Source organism: Lemur catta, chromosome 5 (assembly GCF_020740605.2).
Source record: "Lemur catta isolate mLemCat1 chromosome 5, mLemCat1.pri, whole genome shotgun sequence".
NCBI classification, from domain to species: Eukaryota; Metazoa; Chordata; class Mammalia; order Primates; family Lemuridae; genus Lemur; species Lemur catta.
Window position 1 is genome coordinate 33,083,320 of NC_059132.1, and position 22,520 is coordinate 33,105,839.

Here is a 22,520-nt window from a genome sequence, read left to right on the forward strand (position 1 = left end):
TTATTCTTCCTCATTATCAGTTTCCAAATAACTTTAGAAGAATTTAACTCCAGAAGGATGCAGAGATGTAGCCCCAAAGATTGCAAGACAACTTCTTTCAGGCCAAAGAACCAGACCCGGTTTTTTTAGTCTTGTTTTTTTGAGGATAGAAAGAGCAATAAAATTCTCAGAAAAGTCAGACCGAGCAAAAGCCAAGGGAGACACTGAAGAACAAGTGCCTATAAAAGCTTTCTTTGTTTAAACACCCATCTCCTACCACCCAACTCACCCTTCTGGATGCTGCAAAACAGAAACCATCAATTCCACTGCCAGGGCTCCTGCAATCATGGCCAGTCCTGGGCGACTCACGGTGCATTGCTGGTCCAAGGTCCGGTCTCTGGTGGACTGCAGAGAAACAATCAGTAAAGTGTGCTGAAAGTTCTAGTCCACTCAACTCTAGCTGTCTGAAGCATGAAACTCCTCCATGATAAAGCTTTAAAATATAACCAGATGCTCATTGTTGGCAAAGAATATCCAGCCTCAAATAACATCATTTCTTGGTATTATCAAGATAAACAAAATATACAATTTAGGTAACTAAATGAGGTAATGTGCTTAAAAGGATTAGCAGCTTAAACAAATTAAATATCGGGTGATATCAATCAAAAAGGGGGCTTAGCTTCAGCTGCATGATGTGCGCCATTAACTAATTCAATTAAATTCCATTGTGCTTGGTAGTTACAAGACAGACAGAAGGATAGACACAGAGAGGAATAACAATTTGAATAGTGCAGGTGATTCACCCTGCCATTCTCATTGAGTTAATGTCTCAGAGTGTAAGATGGGAGCAGTAATTTACTATTTCTGCAGTCCTCACTTCCGATGTGCCTCTAACAACATGGGCATCTTCTCACTCTGAGTATGATCCTAAGGTTTAACTATAAGTATTTTTTTCTACAACATGGCTCCAAACACAAGCCTTCACAGATTCAACCAAAGAAATTCTAACCTTCCAACTGTGGGCAAATTAAGAGGTATTAGAGATAATTTTGACCTTATGAACAGATGTGACTTCATGGCAATGGACCCTTAATCCAATTTGCTGGCAATAACTAAATAGCAAGACCAGTTGTATATGATAACACCATGATGGACATAATCAAGCCACCCTTCTTCACATAAGAGAATGGTTATCTTCTCTGAAATTTCCATTATATTGAGAAAACATAAAAGCCAGTCATCCAAAAGAGGTCTGAGTTAATAAGAAACAAGTTTTAAAAGAAAGGAAAAATGGAAGGGAGGGTACAGAAAACATCTCTGCTTTGCTTCACTGGAAATAATTATCTGTTCTGCTAATAAAAAAACATTCCTACAGACTAGCTTGTGTGGTGTCATGAGAGCTCCAGAATCTTATACTTGTACAGTGTGGTCTTGCTGTTTGAAGCACTTTCACACTTGACCCACTTTGCACAGTGAGTTGACAGGGCAACTATTCTTCCCTCCCCTAGTAGGGTTGTCAGATAAAATACAAGATGTGCGGTTAAATTTGTATTTCAGATAAACAATAAATAATTTTTTAGTATGAGGAGGTCTCAAATATTGCATGGGACTAAAAATTTATTTGTTACTTATCTGAAATTCAAAGTTAGCTGGGAATCCTGTATTTTTACTTGCTAAATCTGTTAGCCTATGCCCCACTCCCATTTTGCAGAGGCACAGGGAACCTAAGAGACTTATTCAAAATTACCTGTGAGGCAGTGTAAAGGGCTGGATGGAATCTGGGTCTTTAGACTCCTCGCTTTTTTTTTTTTTGGTGACAGGGTCTCAATCTGTCGTTTGGGGTATAGTGCAGTGGCGCGTCATCATAGCTTACTGCAACCTCACACACCTGGGCTCAAGTGATCCTTCTGCCTCAGTCTCCCAAGTGGCTGGGACTATGGGTATGCACCGCTGCATCCGGCTAATTTTTTCTTTTTTTTTTTTGAAACAGAGTCTCACTCTGTTGCCCAGGCTAGAGTGCCATGGCATCAGCCTAGCTCACAGCCTCAAACTCCTGGGCTCAAGCAATCCTACTGCCTCCGCTTCCCGAGTAGTTGGGACTACAGGCATGAGCCACCATGCCTGGCTGATTTTTTCTGTATATATTTTTAGTTGTCCATATAATTGCTTTCTATTTTTAGTAGAGACGGGGTCTCGCTCTTGCTCAGGCTGGTCTCGAACTCCTGAGCTCAAATGATCCACCCACCTCGGCCTCCCAGAGTGCTAGGATTATAGGCGTGAGCCACCACGCCCAGCCTAATTTTTTCTATTTTTAGTAAAGATGATGTCTCACTGTTGCTCGGGCTGGTCTTGAATTCCTGACCTCAAGCAATCCTCCTGCCACAGCCTCCCAAAGTGCTAAGATTACAGGCATGAGCCACCACACCCAGCCCCTAGATTCCTCATTTTTAATGCTCTTTTTATTAAGACAAGCACAGGAGCAATGCTGAGTGATATCAGGAACCAGTCTATGCTATGGTTTCCTCACTGAGTTTTCCACAAAAATGGTTTGTAACTGTACTTATACTGGTGAACAAAAAACAGCTGTACAGTTGATAATGCCAATCGAGGCTCACAGTGGGATAATGCCATTCTCCCCAAACTGGAGAATTCTTCTCTTTGTTAAAAGACAGTATTTAGTCTCAATGAAAGAGCTGGTCTCTCTGCCTCAGTGCCCAAGATGGTCATAGGAAATATTTGGAACTACAAAGAAATCTACTTACATCTCCCGGGGCCACCACATCGTTGCAGAAATAGCAGCCAAGCTTATAGCCAGGGATGTTGGCAAAAAGTGATGAGCCCAGGATGTCGGCAGATGCCACAGGGTAGCTTGGACACAAGTCCCCGGCTCCCTGATGCTTTGGTTTCTTCAGGCCATGTCTCATGACAACAAATGTGTCAAATCCCAAGGCAGCATTGATGACCAGCTGCAGGTTTCAAGGAACAAAAAACAGAGTTTAGAGACACATATATTTCAAGTCATGGCTAATTCCTTATTTGGTGAAAAAGTTAAAAATCTAAACTTTTTTAAAATATTTTTTTGCATATAAGTGTAATTAGATTCTAAAAGCTAATCATGATAAAAGCTACTGAACACTGAGGACTTATTAAGTACAAAAGACTTAATATGTGATTGACATAAACTATCTCATTTACTTTCATTTCAAACTCCTAACAAACATATCTCATTTATAGATGAGGATACTGAAAGTCAGAGAAGTTAATTCTACAACTTCCCCAAGGTCACCTATTTGGTTAGAAGTAGGTATATAAAACCAAGTCTATAGAGTTCTCAAACCCATTCTTTCCACCATTATGCTATATTCTGTCATGTTCACATAGATTTGTTTTTGTAACAGCTTTACTGAGATATAATTCACATACCATCTAATTCACCCTCCACATAGATTTTTTTTTTTTTTTTTTTGAGACAGAGTCTCGCTGTGTTGCCCGGGCTAGAGTGAATGCCGTGGCGTCAGCCTAGCTCACAGCAACCTCAAACTTCTGGGCTTAAGCGATCCTACTGCCTCAGACTCCCGAGTAGCTGGGACTACAGGCATGTGCCACCATGCCCGGCTAATTTTTTCTATATATATTTTGGTTGGCCAGAAAATTTCTTTCTATTTTTAGTAGAGACGGGGGTCTCGCTCTTGCTCAGGCTGGTCTTGAACTCCTGACCTCGAGCGATCCACCCGCCTTGGCATCCCAGAGTGCTAGGATTACAGGTGTGAGCCACCGCGCCCAGCCCCACATAGATTTTTAAGGGACAGATTTTATCATTTATACTATAAAAACTTTTCTTAGTTGTAATTTAACTTGTTCTTCCAAATTTCTGATCACAGAGAAAGTTTGAAAAATAAAGAAATACCATATTAGAAATGTAAATAAAAATCACTCATTACCCATAGGTCAAATAATTACTATTAATAGTTAGGGCATTTCATCCTACTATTTTCCCTTTTCCCTCTCATCCCCTCCCTCTCTTTCTTCCTTCTTCTTGCCTTTTTCCCTCTCCTCTCTCAATAGAGCAGGGGGTCAGAGGGGAAGGCATATATAAATGTTTATATATAAACCTAATTGATATAAAATATATACAATATTGTGTCTTGCTTATTTAACATAATATGGTAGTCTCCATATTATTAAAATCCTTTGAAAACATAACTGTGAATGGCTGCGTGCTATTCCATCACAGATATGTACCATGACTTAGTGAACTGTTCAATACTGTTGGCCCTTGGAAGTTGTCACTATCCAAATATTAATAGTAGTAAATAAGACAAAGTCTCTGTTCTCTGGGAGCTTGCATTTTCATGTAATATGGTACACCTTCCAGCGTAGAGTACCTCAAAGGATTGTTATGAAAATTAAGCAGTGGACAATACCTATTATATTGGGTGATGGTGTGTCAGGCAAAGACATGAGTCTGCAATGAAAGCCTTTGGCACTATGCTACGAGGTCATACAAGTCACATCTCTTTCCTGGGGTGGGGAAGGGTTGGGAGCACTTCTCCCTTTGGAGTGGCGATGCATTAAGTCACAATCAGAGATGAGTGCCCCAACACTCTACCTTTTTCTCTCTTTTTTTTTTTTTTAGAGATGGGGTCTCACTATGTTGCCCAGGCTGGCCTCAAGCAATGCTGCCACCTCATCCTTCTTAGTAGCTGGGATGCAGGTGCGTGCCACCTCACCCAGCTTACTCTACCTTTCTCTTGCTTGCAGCAATGACGGCAGGAAGCCACCGGCTCTCCCTGGTGTCCATCAACAGGAAAATGACATCATGGCTTTCGATGAGCTGCTCCAGTTGCTCCACATCCCTGCGGGCTTGCTCTAGGGTGACACTGGAGAAGTTAACTGGATGTCCAGGCATGGGGATGCTCATGTTGAACCCTCTGGCATTCTATGGAAACACCCAGATACACTTATGTATCAGGTACAGGCAATATCTCAGAGCCCACGCTTCCCCACAGCTACCAGCATGTATACATGGTCACTTGTACCAGAAATTTCCCTGTACGCAATTATGCTGCTTTTCCTTCACCCTACCTGTGCCCTCCACCTTCTTCACCTGTGCATCCTAGACCACCTCAACCTGTCACCCACAGCCCCTGAGGCAGGATAAGGTAGCAAGCAGACACATGCGCATCACAGTTCCAGAATAAAGGAGGGCACTTCCCGTCTGAGGTAAGGAGGGCACTAGAGGAAACTGTATCTATGGGCCTTTCCTACCATCTGAGGCCAAGAAACCTGTCTCAACACCCTCTGCCTGCTCAAGTAGAGTCTTTCCAGCCAGTCTCTCTTTCTCTTCTTGCTCCCAAATTACCCTCCCCTCCATTTCCTTAGTGTATAACATCTCCAAATGGGGTGTTCTAGCAAAAATAATTTAATAAATTCACATAAGTTTAGACCGACTGATAGTCATGCCTTAATCCTCTCGGGAGTATACACATTTTTTAAAAACTTTACTTGCTAACTTACAGCCAGAAATATCTACTAAGGAGCGTGTTGATATGGGAGAAGGGGAGAAGAGGTTGGGTGGGTGACAGCAGAGTGTGGTATAGAAGTGAGGCTTCATTCTCTGTCCAAAAGTAGAAGCTGCCCAGCAACCTGAGTTCTCCTAAACTGTGCGGACTTAGGATTTTCCCCAAGAGCTTTAGAACAGCTCTAATTTACCATGTGCCCCTCCATAAGGTCTCGGCACATTAACAGTGAGTCACATGTGTGTGCTAATGAAGCCAGGGACACTGACTTTCCACAGAAAAAAAAGTACTCTACAATCACAAACTGCACCCTTAGCTAGCCCCTGCATATGGTCACAGGTGAGTGTATGAAAACATCAGCTTTTCATTCATTTCCCCAAACCCCTCACCTACTGGAAAAATAGCTCAGGGGCCAGGACAAGTAGGTCTTTTTACAATGGAAAATCTGATTTGTAGATTGTAGATATTTTCTCTTTATCATCAACTTAAACCTAATCCCTGGAATTCAAGCAGAAAGGACTTCAGAAAGAAGAAAGGTTCTCAACCCAGTCCCTTTTAACAAGAACACCATCACAAAGACAACTATCAGGATCTCATTAATTCACTAAGTATTGTACATCTACCATGTACCAAATACTATAATAAACAATAATAAAAACAACTACAGTAATAATAAGACCTGTAACAGCTTACTGGCATGTTACAACTGACAAAGCATTTTAAATGGTGGTAGCTTGATCCAAAAAGCTATTAAGTATACATTTTAATGACACCAAGATGGAAGGATAATTATCCAATGCCAATTCTAGACTTTCGAATAATACAGTAATTGATCCTTACCCACATAAACTTTGTTAACCTAAATGAATCTCTACGTGCTAAAATTTCAGCCAGTAAGCTGCTGTAGGAGCCCATCAGTTAGGTCCACACCCTCGAGGCTGGAATTCAGCAAATTTCAACACAGCGGTTTTCCACCTTGTCTGTACATTAGAACCATCTAGAGAGTTTTAAAAATTCCTAATGCATAGGCTTTTCCTCAGAACATTTAAATTGGAATCTCTGAAAGTCAGCCCAGGTATCAATATTTTCTAAAACTCCCCCGATGATTCAAAGATGTAGCCAGGGTGAGGTGTAACATAAAGTACAATACACAGCTCTCACATGTACAGTTCAACGTATTTTGACAAACTGAAGATTAACCATTATATACACCTATCAAGATAAAGAACATTGTGTAGCCTGTGGCTTAATTTGACCCAACAAAAGGACAGAATAAAAAAAGGAGAAAAAAAGATACAGAATATGTCTATGACCCCAGAACATGCTCTTGTGCCCCTTCGTACTCAATTCCCAGTATCCCTGGACAACTACTCTTCTGACTTTATAAGCCATAGATTAGTTTTGCCTGTTCTAGAACCTCATGTAAATGATATCCCAGAGTGTATTCTTGTTTGTGTTTGGCTTCTTTTGCTCAGCATAATGCTTCTGAGGTTCATCTGTATTATTAGGTATCAATAGTACATTCCTTTTTATTGTATGACTATACCACAATTTGTTTATTCATTCCCCTGTTAATGGTGATTTGGGTTATTTCTACATTTTGCCTCATATGAATAAAGTTGCCTATGGACATTTCTGCATAAGTATTTTAGTGTACATATGTTTTCATTTCTCTTAGGTAAATATCAAAAAGTGTACTTTCTGGGTCATTAGGTAGGTGTCTGTTTAATTTCATGAGAAACAGCCAGAACTGATTTCTAAAGTGGTTGTTTTACCAGCAAAGTATGAGAGCTTTGGTTGCTCCACAGCCTGACAACATTTAGCATTGCCAGTCTTCTTAATTTTAGCCATTTTAGTGGGTGTGTAAGGATATATCTCCATGGTTTTAATTCACATTTCCCTGAAGATTACTGATGTTGAGCATTTTCATGTGTTCACTGGGCATTCATAGATGCTTACTATGAAGTAAATGCCTGTCCAAGCCTTTTGTCCCTTAAAAAAAGTAAAGCTGGTTTGTTTTATTTTTGAGTGGTAGGAGTTCTTTACGTATTCTGGATAAAAGGTTTTTGCCAAATATATGTACTGCGAATGTTTTCTCAGTTTGGTCTCTTAATGGCATTTTTTGAGAAGCAGAAGTTTTAAATTTTGATAAAGTAAAAGTTATAAAATTTTTCATTAATGGTCAGTATTTACTAGGTCCTAAGAAATCTTTACCTATCACAAGACCACCAAGATGCTTTCTCTAAGAAGCTTTATAGTTTTAGCTTTAGTTCTATGGCCTTTCTAGGTGTCACTTAAGGGCTCAGAGTGTTCAATGAGCTCTCTCCACTCTGGATATTTGGGACTGCAATGTCTCCTAGCCTTGTGGGAGCTCTGGAATCTCTATTTTGTTCACAGCTCCCCAGTGGTATTTTCTGCCCAGGCTTACAGAGTCATGCCTTAAGTATGTGCAGCTCACTATTGAGTCAAACACTCAAGGTGCCACCAAGGCAGTTTTCTAAAACTCCTCTGTATAGCTCCCTCATGTCTGATACTATATCCTCAAATTCCAGCCACCTCAGCTGCTTTAAACTTTGTTTCCTCAGTTCATCAAGACCAAGAATATCTCCTTGGGTTCCCATGGGCTCTGGTTTGAGCCAGAAAGTGCCTCCATGTAATGAGCTGGGTCAAATCTTCCTTCTTTCTCTATCTAGGACCACAGTCTTTCACCTCCTACTCACTGCCTGAAAAGAGTTATTTTATGTATTTTCCCCAGTGCATAACTGTTTATGGTGGCAGAGCTTAGTCAAGAATCAGTTACTCATCAAGGTTGGAAGCAGATGTCCAGAGTTGGGTTTTAAAATCGCAAGTGTAGCTCTATAATCTTTGTCTTAAAAAATATGGTGATCTCAGATAGTCAGATTTGATTTATAAAAGATAAATTGTTTTCTTATTCAATTAACTCAACCCCAAGATCAGGCCTGGTATTTGTAGCGAACAGTTATTTTAACTTAATTTTACCACAGCATTTTTTAAGGCATTTGGAAAGGGTCAATGTGACACCTATATCCTAGAGTGCAGAAATTACTCAAGGAATACCATGCAGACAAAAGTCAAGAGTTTTTTATGAACTGGCCTTTGAGTTACTTGAGGCCTGGGGCCAGAACATAGTTTAGGTCAAGTATATTTTAGAGCAAAAGTCAAAAGTCAGACTTTCTAGTTCTGAGGGAGTGTTAAAGGTTGTCCGGGCCAGCCATCCAGTGAAACCACCCTGTCTCTGAGGCCTATCACCCAGGGGAGGCTGGGTGAAGGGTGCTCATGACCTTCTGGTACATTCCTTTGCACTTTCCTGTGAATGTATTATTTTACAATTTAAAATGTTTTAAAGGGTCTATCACTGATTATTTTTTTCCCCAAGTCAAATGTCACTAGACTTCCAGCTTGGAGATTAGAGTTTTTCAATAACTGAACAGGTGACAGATAGCATAAATGATATAAACTTGCATTAACAGAATGGATCTCTCTAACTTTTCCAGGTAACCAGTTATCTTGGAAGTTTGCATTTAATATACCTCTTAACTTGGAGAGGCCACTTTTCATCCCTGGAATGCTCTTCCTGGCCTCTGGCCTCTCCCACTACTCTCTGCTCCTTGCCTGCCTCCCCCAAACCAGTCTCCTAATCAACTCCTTTAGAGCTCAGTCCAAATGTCACTTTCTCAAAAAAGCTTTCCTTGGCCCCTCAGACCTGCACAGGTCCCATTCTTCTATATTTCCTTGGCACTCTTGACTTACCTGCTTAGCACTTACAATTTCAATTATAATTAAATAACTATTTACTTAATTATTCAATATGTAGCTCCTCAACTAGAATATAAGTCTATGAGGGCAGGGCCATGAGTTTTTCACTTAGGCCTAGCCTTTTCATGGCCTGGTGTAAGGAAGGTGATGAGTAAATATCTGTTGCATGAAAAAACTACATTAAATCAAACATATAAAAAGAAATTCCTTAAGCCTGGCTAACCAGTAAGTTAAATAGTTTCACAAGTGTTTTTCATGAATTTGATGAATTACACTAGTACTTTGATGGGTTCTGTATATTATCTACTGTTATTTATAAGGCATGATGGATAAAAGTATGAGAGACTTGGACTCTGGCCTCAAGAACTTAATAATCCAACAGGGAGAACAGAATAACATGATGTACATGCTAAGGAAGAGGCTTGATCCTGGTGGGCTGTTTACAACAAGAGCTGGACTTGATCCCTCAGACCCAGCATGGTGGCCCTTGCTCCCACTTTAGCAGTCTTCCTTGACCACTATGCTTCAGCCACCCTGATTTTCTTTCAGTTCCACAAAAGCACCATGCTTCTTCCTACCTCAGATGATTGCAGAGACAGCTCTGCTACCCTCAATCTAGCTAGTTCCCACTCATCCTTCAGGGTTTCGTTTCCTCAAGAAGCCTTCCATGACCCCACCGCCAGCCCCAGTCTAGGTTAGGCCTTCCTGTTATACGTTCTCATGGCAACTGAGCTCCTGCTTCATGCACATATTACAATTATAATTATTTGTCAAACTATTTGTTAATGACCATCTCCCCCACTAGACTATGAGTTCCATTCAGGCAAGAGGGAGCTATGTCTGCCTAGATTCCCTGTCCCTGGCACATAGTAGGTATTAAGTAAAGGTAAATGTGTATGTAATAGAATAACTCAACAAATAAATAGAAGGAATTGTATTGGGTCATTGACAATGGCTAGGATTTGGGTAAGCAAAAATTTCAAGTAACTACTAAGTGGCAGATCTCAGATTCAAAGCCCAGTCTGTCTAGGCCCCAAGGTTCATAATATTCTAAAGTGATACACTGAATTATTCTTCCCAACTCTTCACTTCCACCCTCTAGTAGAATTACGTATCCACACCCCTTGCAACATGATTTTGCAGAATCTTTTACTAGGAAGGCAGGGTATACTGACCGATCCATTGACTTTGGGCTTGGCCCTGTGACTGGCTTTGGCAATAGAAATGGAAGACATTGCACTGTGCCATTGTTGAGCTAAGACTTTAAGAGGCAGATAATCACCAAGCTTTTAAGCTTATACCTTCTACCATAAAAAGAGTAGTACACAGATGACTGCTTCTCCTTTAACCTAAATTTTGAAATAATGACATATACAGCAGATCAGAACTTGACTCAACACCTGGAATTCAGCCTAGCCCCAGCAGCTGAACCACATCCAACCTGCATACTGATGGGCATGAAATAAATGTTTACAATTAGAAGCCCCTGAGATTTTGGGATTGTGTGATATGCAATATTGCACAGCAGAAACCTAACCAATATGCCTTCTTAATGACAGGGTTGCAACTTTCTCTTATTTTTTCTGGTATACAGCACATAGCTGGGTACATAGTGGGTGGCTGATCAATACCATTGAATTAAACCCAATAAATGATGTTCCTCAGCAACACTGGTGAAATGGACAGAACCATTAATGTTGCTTCTAAAGCAAAGCTTTCTAAAGTGAAGGAATTTAAAAGTAAGTGCCTAAAGAGAGAAACTTTGAGAACATGGGCCTTTTTTTTTTGGCCAGGGCTGAGAGCCCCTTCTGGCATTTTAAGTATAAGCAGATGCTTTGGAGACACCTGATCTAACTCCTGTCAGATAAATTGATAAGCATTCAAGCTGCAGAATCTCTTCTGCTGGTTGACTTTAGGGGAAAAAACTCCCAAGATTTTGAAGCAAATGAGCTGAATGACTTTTCTCTTATTATCTGGTGTTTCTAAAGTAAATGATGTAACTCGGAAACAAGAAGCAGCTAGAGCAAAATGCTAAAACTTTCAGCACAATCTTTCTTCCACAAAGACTTTCATTCAATTTAATTTCATAAACCTATACTAAGTAACTACTGTGTTCCGGTAATGGAGGAAAAATAACATCTTAGATGCCAGCCGCTGTAAATTCCTTTGGAACCAGGCAGCATATAAAAATATACTTACCCTCAAATTCCTCAACTTAAACTCATACAATGCTTTGCAACTTACAAAACATTTTTTCACATTCTTCATTTCATTTTTGCAAGAATATATGAGAGTTTCGTCATGTTTTTTAATCCCTATCTCTCAGATGAGGAAACAGAAGCCCAGCCACATGAAGAGTACCTGGTAGGCAGTGACAGATGTTTGAATCTCTTTCACCAATACCACAGGGCCTCATTCCCCAAGACATAAACTTTTAAAGATATGGGAGAAAGTCTCCGACGTTCCCCCAAAGCATCAACATACCACACCGGGGAATATTTTCTGGAGCCGGTCTGCTGCAGCCAGAGCCTTGGGCTTACCACCTCCTAGGCAATCTTCAAACTCATAGAGAGGCTGCCTCACAGGATTGGAGTAGGAGATCTTGGCATTGTCCACAAATGTGATGTGTCTGACGCCCCATCCCTGTGTGGGAACAGATCATGGTGTGTTTCTGATGACTATTTCACAGGGTGCAGCTCTTGAAATCTCAAAAGAGGTATTGCTTTGGAGCAGTTTGGGAACCTTAAAATACAGGAAACTTCAGAAATTGAATTGCACAAATTCAGTTTTTGATAAACAGAATATTGACTTCCTTTAAAAAACAAAATAATTATATACTCAGTGCCTGGTTTCCTGCAGTAATGAGATTTTTTTAAATGTAAGAGTGGGTCTGACTCTATTCATTATTTTTGACAGTGGTACCAGAGAAAAATTTGGAGGTAAATCCCATAAGAACTGTCTATGTTGCGATTTTAAAAGGATTAGCAATAGCCCCTAAATGTCCTTGATCTCCCTTAATGAATAATTAAGTATAAATAATAACTATTTTTGCAGCTCATTTAAAGCCTGAATTAACTCCTCAGCAAAATGACTTATAAGTTATTTCCCACTGTATGATATTATAAAATATCTTATACTATTTCTCTAAGAGGCAGACACCTTATTAATAATCTGGAATTTAGGGAACAATTCCATATTCTTAGAAATAGTTTTCATGATTTCATAGACTTCAATTATGTCTCCTATGAAGTTTTCTAGAACCATACAATATTAAAGTTGGATGGGATCTCTAAAATCCTTAGGCTAATCACTTTGTTTTACAGATATGGAAACTGAAGCCCAGGAAAGGTAAGTGGCATGCCTACGGTCATACATCCGGTTAATGGTGAGGAATGAATGAGATCTCCACAGCTGCAACCAAATGAAGATGCCTACTTTTGGTGGGTGGGGTAGGGTGAGTGTACTTTAGTAGATGGTAAATAACCATAGTCCTGCCTAAGGACTAAGAAAAGTCCTGTCATGACTGGCTACAAAGCGAAGATTCTGCTCTCTCTTATTTCCACATCCTTTCATTAGAAACTGTGAGACTCAGTTAGAATGATGGCTTTAGAGGGAAAGTCAACAAGGATCCAAGTTTCGTTTTCAGGGTTGAGAATGACAGACCAGAATCCACCTTTCATAAGCATAGTGTAGACTGGCCATTTCTGGTCAGATGGGTAACCTTCTGCTCTACCCATCCAGTTTTGTAAGCTACTTTCACCAGCTAAGCAACCTACCATGGAGGGGAAATAAAGGTATGGAAAATCCAAATGTCATTTGTGCTTGCTTTGGGGATATTTATTTGTGAAGTATTTTTGCATTCCTGAAAGCAACTTCTGAGTGGATAGCAAAGAAGGCAGTCTGGAAACGTGCTGGGCAGTGGTAAGAAAGCCAGATACATTACAAACATGCCATAGGTTAGTTACATGCAGGTGTATCTGCACACTTAACTTTTGGCTTCCTGGAATGCTATACAGTTTAAATGGCTAATCTGCAAAGATTAAAGAAAATTACAATACTCAATGCTGATGACAATGTAGTGGTGAGAAAACCCTTTTATTGGTTAAGAATGTTAAACTGGTGTCATTTTTCTGGAAAACAATTTGGCAATGTTTCTAGAATCTTAAAAATACTTCTATCCTATGACCTACTTCCAGCAATTTATCCTAAGAAATAATCTGACATACTGACAAAGATGCAATCATAAAGATATTCTTTGCAACACAATTTATAATTGTAAAAAATTGGAAACAATGTTTTTGTTTGTTTTTTGAGACAGAGTCTAACTGTGTTGCCCTGAGTAGAGTGCTGTGGCATCAGCCTAGCTCACAGCAACGTCAAACCCTTGGGCTCATGTGATCCTCCTGCCTCAGCCTCCTGAGTAGCTGAGACTACAGGTGAGCACCACCACACCTGGCTAATTTTTCTATTTTTAGTAGAGACAAGATCTCATTCTTACTCAGGCTGGTCTTGAACTCCTGAGCTCAAGCAATCCTCCTGCCTCAGCCTCCCAGAGTGCTAGGATTATAGGCGTGAGCCACTGTGCCTGGCCAATGGAAACTACGTTAATGCCAAACATTAGAGGAATGTTTCAGTAAATTATATTTCATCATATAAGAAGGCATATTCTGTAGCCATTAGGAAGGCTTTAGCCAGGTGTGGTGGCACGCACCCCATAGTCCCAGCTACTCAGGAGGATAAAGTGGGAAGATACCAAATTCGTGCCCAGCCTGGGTAACACAGCAAGACCCTGTCTCCAAAAAAAAAAAAAAAAATGCTTCATAGGAAAGTATTTATAATGCTAATTGTAAAAGAAAGGGACATTATTATATATCAAATAAGATTTAATAATATATATTAAAGGAACACTAGGAGATAAGTAAAAAAAGTGGTAGGATAATGTGTGTGTCTTCTTTTCTCCTTTATGACTTTTATGCTTTACAAATTTTCTACAATAGATGTATTTTGGCTTTATAATTTTTCAAAATGTTAAGAAAATCTAAGCACTTAATAATTCTAGAAGCCAGAAACAGACAATAAATTCCACAAAAGGAAGAAAAAATTAATAAAGAAAAAAGTAGACATTAATGAATCTGAGAGCAAAACAAAATTTAAAAAATTATAGAACTAATACATAAGTATTTAGTGCTCCAAAAAGACATAAAATAGACTAGCCTCTCTGGCAAGGCTGAATAACAGAAAAAAAGAGAAAACACAAATATATATTAGGAATGTGAAAAGATTTTTAAAAAGATAAGGAGAAGATTTAAAAGATGATAAGAGAACACCATATGTATTTAATGTCAATTTTTTAAAGTTAGATGAAATGCATGAGAGTCTAGGAAAACAAATGGACTCAAAAGCAGCATAAAATCTAAAAAGGTGAGTCAATAGAGAAACATCTATAAAAGTTCCCAAAGATTCCCTGCACCCCCTTCAACCAACAAAATTCCAAAAGGCATCAGGCCCAGATGGACTTATAACTGAATTTTACCTAACCATCAAGGAACAGATAATTCATATATTTAAACTGTTCTGGAGCTTAGAAAAAGGCAGAAAGTTTTCCATTTATTTGTTAAAGCTAGCATAACTCAGCTATAAAAAATACAAAGACAGAACAAGAGAAAATATTACTTATAGGCCAACTTATGAATTCAGATGTAAAATTTATAAATAAAACATTTCCAACTGAACTCCATAGTATATGAGAAGAATAAGATACCACGGACAAATAGGGTTTATTCTAGGAAAGCTCAACACTAGAATACTTTGATTATCTTGATAGATGTATCTGATAAAGCTCACCATTGATTTCTGATATAAATGCAAAGAAACAGAAATTACCTTCTTTAACTTATAAAGAACATTTAGCAGAAAACAATATCAAAATTAAAAGTAAAAACAAGAGGCATTCTCACTAAAGCCATTAACAAAACAAAGATGTCAACTCACTGCTATTCCTCAACATTACTATGGAGTTCGAGCCAATCTTACAAGACAGGGAAAAGAAACAGAGATATAAATGTTAGTGAGGAATATTATCAACCTACAGAATTCAAAAGAGTCAAACAAAAAATCATTAGAACTATGAGAGCTTAGAAAAATGGCCAGATAAAGATAAACATGCAAAACTCACTATCTTTCCTATATCCCAGTAATGGTTAACTGGGAAAAATATTTTTAAATGAAAAAAAAATTAAATATTTAAAAATAACATATTTAAACAAGACATGTGCAAAGCGTATATAAAGAAAAAGCTACTAAAAGACAAAAATTATCTAATTAAATTAACAGATAAATCACACTTCTGGAACTAAGGATCAATGTCAGAAAGACATCAATCCCTTCTAATTTATCTATAAATTTATTGTAATTCCAACTAAAACAGTGAGTAGGAATGTAGGAATAAAAAATAAAATAGATCAATGGGTCAAAATAGAGAATCCATAAAGAGACTCAGGTATATAAGGAGATTTAGCATTTGATAAAGATGGAAAAATGATGATTTTCCATTTTTTTCAAAAAATCATTAATCACAAAAAAATAAACTCACATTTGCTAATTAAATAAATGCATATTAGAACAATAAAATGTTACTTGTTAACTGACTGTGTTGACAAAGATTTTAAAACTTGATATTATCCTATTTTGGAAAGTGTGGAAAAAAGCTCTGTCTCTCAGGTGTTTCCAGGAGTACAGACTAGGATAATGGTTTTGGAAGGTAATTTAGTTTTAGAAAAGTTTAAAAAAATATATATATATATATGTATATATATACATATTATATATTACATATATATATGTATATATACATATATATATATGCATATATATATATTGTACATTCTAACATAGGGATTCCACATCTAGGGCTTTTTTTCCTAAAGAGATAATCTTATGGATATGTAAACATACAAGTATAAAGATCTTCTCTAATAGAGAGTAGAGTCTATAATGGAAAATAACCTAAAACTGATTAAATAAACTGAGGACATAGTCATACAGCAAAATACCACAGATACATAGTATGGAAACAGAAAGATAGCCACAATTATTTTTTTTATCAAGTTAAAAATAAAAACCTGTTACAGACAGTATGCTATGATGCAATTTTTGTAAATATAAATACATAACAGCAAAGACCACAAAGTCTCTCTGTTTAAATATGCCAACATAACATCTGGGAAAGATATGTTACACATTGATCTATGAGGTCTGCTTAATTCTGCGAAGTGGGACTTGGGATGGGTGTGGAGGAAGATTTTCTGTTTCTAGCTTTTAATAAAAGCATATATTTCTTTTCTAACTAAAAAGACACAAAAGAAAAAAGGAAGGGAGGGAGAGAAGGAGGGGAGGAAGAATCTGGGAGATGGAAGGCAATCATGTAGAGTGAAACAAGAAGAGAAGCCATGGCTTCAAAGGTGCCACTTTGCCCCCCACAAACTTACCATTAATGTCCTAGCTACATTACAACCCAAAGTGCCAGCTCCAAGCAGCAGACATTTGACAGACACAACCTTGTCCAAGTCTAAAGTAGGGACCAATCTCCAACACATCAATTTGAGATTTAGATCCACTGATGACTCGGCTAACCTAGAAAATGAGAGATTTATTTATTCAGTCAGTCACTCATTTGTGGCCCCCAAAATATAAAGTAGTTATGGGAGAAAACAAGAAATAAACAATAAGGAAATTGGGATCAAAGGGAAAAGAAGAAGGAGCTTGAGGATAAGCAGGTCGGAGAAAGGTTCCCACACGGAACTCATGCCATTGTAGTCATGTGCAATTGCTAGTGGTGAGCCACAAATTTGACACTGAGCTTCTAGCAGCCAAGGTGAAAAGAAAAGCATGCCCAGTTGTAACAGTCATTGTGTCCATGAACAAAAACACACCAACTGATTAAAAGGAAAGTTTTTCCTAGTACTAAAACCAGAAATTGCTCCCATGTCTCCCTAATAAAGAATGCACTTACATTCACCGTCAAATACAATACTGGTTTCCCTGAAATACTTCTTACGATATCCTTTAATGTGGGCCAATAGGACAAGGCCAAAGGGCAATAAATAAAGAACTAAAAGGCAGTATAGGTATACCAGTCTGAGAGTCTGAACTTGAAGCAAGAACAAAATTTAGAATGTCTAGAAGAACAGACGAACTGTGTGCCCTTCAGGGTATCTACAGTTAATACTAATTCTTATGTCCAAACTTAAGAGTTAGGTGGCAGAGAGCAGAGTAACGCTGAACTGAATTACACAATGCAGCATCGGCCTGACAGAACCTGGCGTGTAAAAAGCCCCACTGGAGAAAACAGCTTCCAAAATATACCTTTTAGGGTCCATACATTCACTGAGGTTCACCATCCTCGGTCCCATGCCTCCTTTCTGGTTCTTTTCCCATCCAACCGCTTTAGGACAATCTTAAAGCAAATAAAATACTAAGTTTAATGAAGGAGGGGAGAATACAAACCAATAGGTCAAGCAGCAAAGCTTGCTTAAAAAAGGCCAACATTCACAATGGCCCATGCGATGTCAAGGTTTTAGTTCACACCTTTCTCAGGGAGGTCCCAGGTCCTGAATTCTCATCTACTTGCCGCAGTTACCTCCTCATCTTCCTCAACGACTGGGAATCTTGTTTAGAGGTCATCAGACTAGAGCAATCTTCCTGTACAGCAGCTTCTGAAATAGCCCTCAACTCTGGCCCAAGTTGCCTCAATTTCTGACATTACTGGAAGTTTCCCCCAAAAAGACATATGTGGGGGAGGCAGAACCCTGTGGCAGGCTCTCTAACTGAGGGGCATACTTTCCATTGAAGTTCCTACTGGGCGTTGACCCATTAAGTTCAGTATGTCCCTTCTGTTGCCCATCCTTACCAGGTCCCTCTGCTTGGCCTCTCAACATCTGTGTGCAGATCACGATCCAAGGCGACTGTCCCTCTGTTACGTTGCTCTGCCCTTTAAGCTCATCTTTATCCATTCTGAATTACCCCTTCCCTTCCCTGACTTACCTATTCTCCACTGCCCTCTTTTAACCCCTTCTATGGGAGCCGCTGTAACTCCAATTCCAGCAGTTCCCAAAGCACACCCTACTTAATGTTCTCAGGGGATAAAGATCCTGTGGCTAAACAGATTCGGGAAATGCTGCTATACTTAAATCTGTATTTTATATCCAGCCCCCACTACGACCCAAATCTGGAAGTTCATATTGCACATGAGGGAAATAAAAGTTCTGAGAAGCCTGCAGAAAGAAACCACTTTATTTGATTTTGGCTTTGTGTTTCCCAAACTTACATAGCTCTCCCTATCTCCCTCCACCATCCCACAACAATTAAAATCTCATGGGACACATTCAGGGAAATGCGGTGCTATCCCATTGTTGCAAAATTCTCTTAATGATCTCCATTGCTCTGTAGGCCACTCCTGCTACCTCTTCACGTTAATGGCAGCCTTGCTTCTCGTGGTACCACAGCCTTGTAGCTCTCACTAGCAGAGGCTACCCACTCTCTTCCACTCCCTACATCTCAGGACCTCCGTCACTCTCCCTTTCTCATTGAATCTCACTGCTCACATTAAAGCCTCAATTCCTAACCAGGGAATTCACGCAGCCACCATCTATATTTCCAGCATAACCTCCAATGTCAACCTTAAGTAACAGTCTCTGAAGGTCCTTGACTTAAAGGTAAGATGTATGATTAGTAAGAAGAATTTCATTTTTTGTTTTGTACACTTGTTTTGTACATTGTACACTTGTTTTCTTTGGCTGTACTCTTACTTTTTTTTTTTTTTTTGAGACAGGGTCTCACTCTGTCACCCAGGCTAGAGTGCAGTGGCATCATCATAGCTCACTGCAACCTTACACTCCTGGGCTCAAGTGATCTTCCTGCCTCAGCCTCCTGAGTACCCACTGCACCCGGCTAATTTTTCTAATTTTTGATGAGACAGGGCCTCACTCCTGCTCAGGCTGATCTTGAACTCCTGGCCTCAAGCAATTCTCCTGCCTCAGCCTCCCAGAGTGCTGGGGTTACAGGTGTGAGCCACCATGACTGGCCATCATACTCCTACTTTCAGATTTCTATCAACATCTCTATTTTCCCTTCTTTGGGAAACTTTTTAGGTTGTGATGTTTGTTTTTGCTTAAAACAGTATTGCTCTGTATAATTATGAGCTCTAGAAGGTATTGATTTCCTTTACACAATTTTTTGTTTCTGGGATAGGATGACCAAAAAGAAACCATGGAGCCGATTATCCTTGAAAGTACATAGGCCCCAGTTTGGCTGGGGGTGTCACTCACAGCAAGAAGCCAGAAAACAAATGTCCCTTTCTGTTTTAAATCAGGCACTATGGTGTGGCCCTTTTTTTAATGCCATGAAAAACGAAAACTGAAATAATAGACTTGAGTTCTTAAAGTGGTTAAGACTTTAGAATTCTTTTTTGGGGGAAAAAAAGAAGTTTAGAACTGCTATTGATACATATTTTGTTTGATTTTCTTACTATTCTTATGTTAAATAAAAAACACTTCTCGAATTCATAGCATGGGAACTTGACAAGAATTACAAAATCACAGCCTAGTACCATAATCAATAACCCCAGCCTAGGTTTTCTCCTGTTACAGATAAGAAATTATAAGACAAAAACAAAGTATCATCTCAAATTAAAAGATCTCTATACTCAAAAGGCTACAGCCACTGGGCTGGTGCCTAGAGTCCCAGGTACTCAGAAGGCTTAGGCAGGAGGATTACTTGAGTGCAGGGGTTCAAGGCCAGACTGAACAACATAGCAAGATCCTCATCTCTTACCAAAAAGGTGAACAATTTAAAGAAAATTAGACGTAGCTTAAACTTAATAATGAAAAATACATTATGACAATAATATTTAATTTACAATACTTACCTCCATATAACCTATACCCATACAACATACCCCAAATTAATGAGAAAATATTTTTTAGGGGAAAATTCGGTGCTGTTCTCCCACAGTTGGGCAACCAGGAGGGGCACATGAAGGATTAGAGTTAAGATGAGTGACGGGATCCTCCCACCCCTATAGTGTCTGCTGCCTCTTTTTGCCAGATGCCAGAATAGTCTATACCAGCTATGGAGAGTGGGCATGGCTACACCCAGAGGGAGCAAAACATGATATAGGGTATTTAAAATAATACTTCATATACCATTGCAACTATGGTATGCCTTGGAAATACTCAAAAGTACTACCATAATAATATCTTCCGCTCACATTATGATATAGAATAACTACTTATAAAGTTTTATTTACAGCTAAGAGGGAAAACATTAATTTATACAAAAAACAAGAAATTCATCTGCCTTTCCTAAACTAAATAATCCACATTCGGTATCAAGCATAAAGAAGATGTATTGAAAGCACTATTAGACAATAGAAAACCTTTTTCAAATGGAAACGTATGGTGGTTCCTGAGTTTGAATGTCAGCATTATCAAGCATTTAGCCTTATTATAGAGAGTAGAGAGTGAGAGTAATTCAGTGACTTTACCATAAAAATGAAAAATATCTCCCCGCAGGGTGGTTGGCAGGATTAAGTGAGTGCTACTGGAAGGTGCCTGGCATCCTGCCAGGCATAGAGACCAAACCCTCATCACTTTTTAATTAACTCTTACCTTATTCCTAGACTACCTTTAAGTGTGGTTTAACAAAACAAAGGTATTACATGGAAGCTATTTTAGAATATGCCAGAAGAGGGTGCTAAATCCAATACAAATATCTAAAGACAGCAGAAAGGCAAAGGATTTCTTAAAGCTCTAAACTAAAAATAGTTTCCTCCTTTGAATGATCAAGCAAAGTATTCTGTCAATCTTTCCCAGAAGTCTGTTTAAGACATACGTGCTGGAGCATAGAATTGCTGATAGAATGTCACCCGAGCCAATCCTGAATCCTGACTTTTGCACTCCAGGAAAGATATTAATATCTCAGGAGAGATTTTGACAACCCCTTCCCTCCACACACACACACACACACACACACACACACACACACACGCTTTAAGGCATACCTATGGATTAAAGAAAGAAATATGCCTTGGAACTATGGGGATGTTGTGAGGCACAAATCAAACTATATATGTGAAAGTATATATGTGAGAGCATATAAGTCATATGGATATGAGGGACTATCTTGGCGAGAGGTATAAAAGTACTAGGTTTCCCATGAGATAGGAAATTAGCATAAAATAACATTTAGCAAGCATCTATGATATGCCAGACATTGTGCTCTGTCTTTGACACAAGGCATGGATTACTCATAAAGAACACTCTGTGAGTTGGGCATTATTCTCCTTATTTCACTCAAAGTTGAGTATTTCTGTGACATATGTAAAAATATAAATATATATAAATGTGTGTACATATGTACATATATATGCATACACACATATATCTCTATAGATAAAATGTTTCACAAAGTTTTTGAATTTACAAAACAGGAATACCTGATGTCTGTCACGCAGAATCGAATGCAAATATTTAATGTGGAAGGAGAAATGACACTTTTACTGACCAGTTTACTATATGGAGAACAGGATCACACACAACTTTAAGTATATAATAAATAAATATGTAAGTACATTAATATTACATCCTCCAAGAATGGACAGGAATAAAGATTTTGTGCTAAACAAAAATGAAAATGAAAACTAGGGGAAAAAATCATCAAGACTAAAAAAACTGCCTGGAGAAAACGTCCTGGTGACAATCCTTGCCTTTGTTCCCGTCTGAATAGCAGAGCGTGCCCTCTGTTCAAAGTAGGTGGTTGCGCTGGCAAAGAGGAAGTTGTACTTTTCTCTCCCTTCTGCTGCCATTGTGAAGGGATGAAAAGAAAGAAAACCTGATTCAGTTTCTGATAAATGATAATTATATGCATTCTCAAAGACTGGCAAATTACCTGGGCTAAACGCCATTTCTGGAAGCTTCACTTCGAAGATGATGCTGTGGGTAACATCTCTCGCCCCCTGCATGGTACGGTCTCGGAAGCAAAGGACTTCAACAGACTGGAAACTGCTACTCCTGTTGTCATGCCCCGGATTTTTATTTATTTAATTTTTTTTTTTAGGGAAGAAAAAAAAGGGCTCACATAAGAGCTTCAGCAAACCAGTTGGAGAGCATTCAATTCACTGTAATTATGCCTCACTGACACCCCTGGGGGATGCCCTTAACTTTTGAGAGATTTTTGAGCATATTCACA

At 38.8% G+C, this 22,520-nt stretch overlaps 1 protein-coding gene across 7 annotated transcripts in view; it reads right to left on the reverse strand.

Annotated features, from left to right (window-relative positions):
• The window catches only part of ATG7 (autophagy related 7), a 246,752-nt gene that overhangs the window by 176,239 nt on the left and 47,993 nt on the right, over positions 1 to 22,520 (reverse strand). For all 7 annotated transcript variants that reach the window (XR_006735172.1, XR_006735175.1, XR_006735174.1 and 4 more), the window contains 7 exons: positions 22,221 to 22,342; positions 17,640 to 17,730; positions 16,763 to 16,907; positions 11,760 to 11,918; positions 4,724 to 4,918; positions 2,742 to 2,945; positions 269 to 384 (listed from right to left, as the gene is read on the reverse strand). Coding sequence is in view for 3 of the 7 variants with exons in the window: in XM_045551459.1 (XP_045407415.1) it covers positions 269 to 384; positions 2,742 to 2,945; positions 4,724 to 4,918; positions 11,760 to 11,918; positions 16,763 to 16,907; positions 17,640 to 17,730; positions 22,221 to 22,342 (1,032 nt within the window). In the remaining 4 variants the exon portion in view is untranslated. The remainder of the gene's footprint in view (positions 1 to 268; positions 385 to 2,741; positions 2,946 to 4,723; positions 4,919 to 11,759; positions 11,919 to 16,762; positions 16,908 to 17,639; positions 17,731 to 22,220; positions 22,343 to 22,520) is intronic.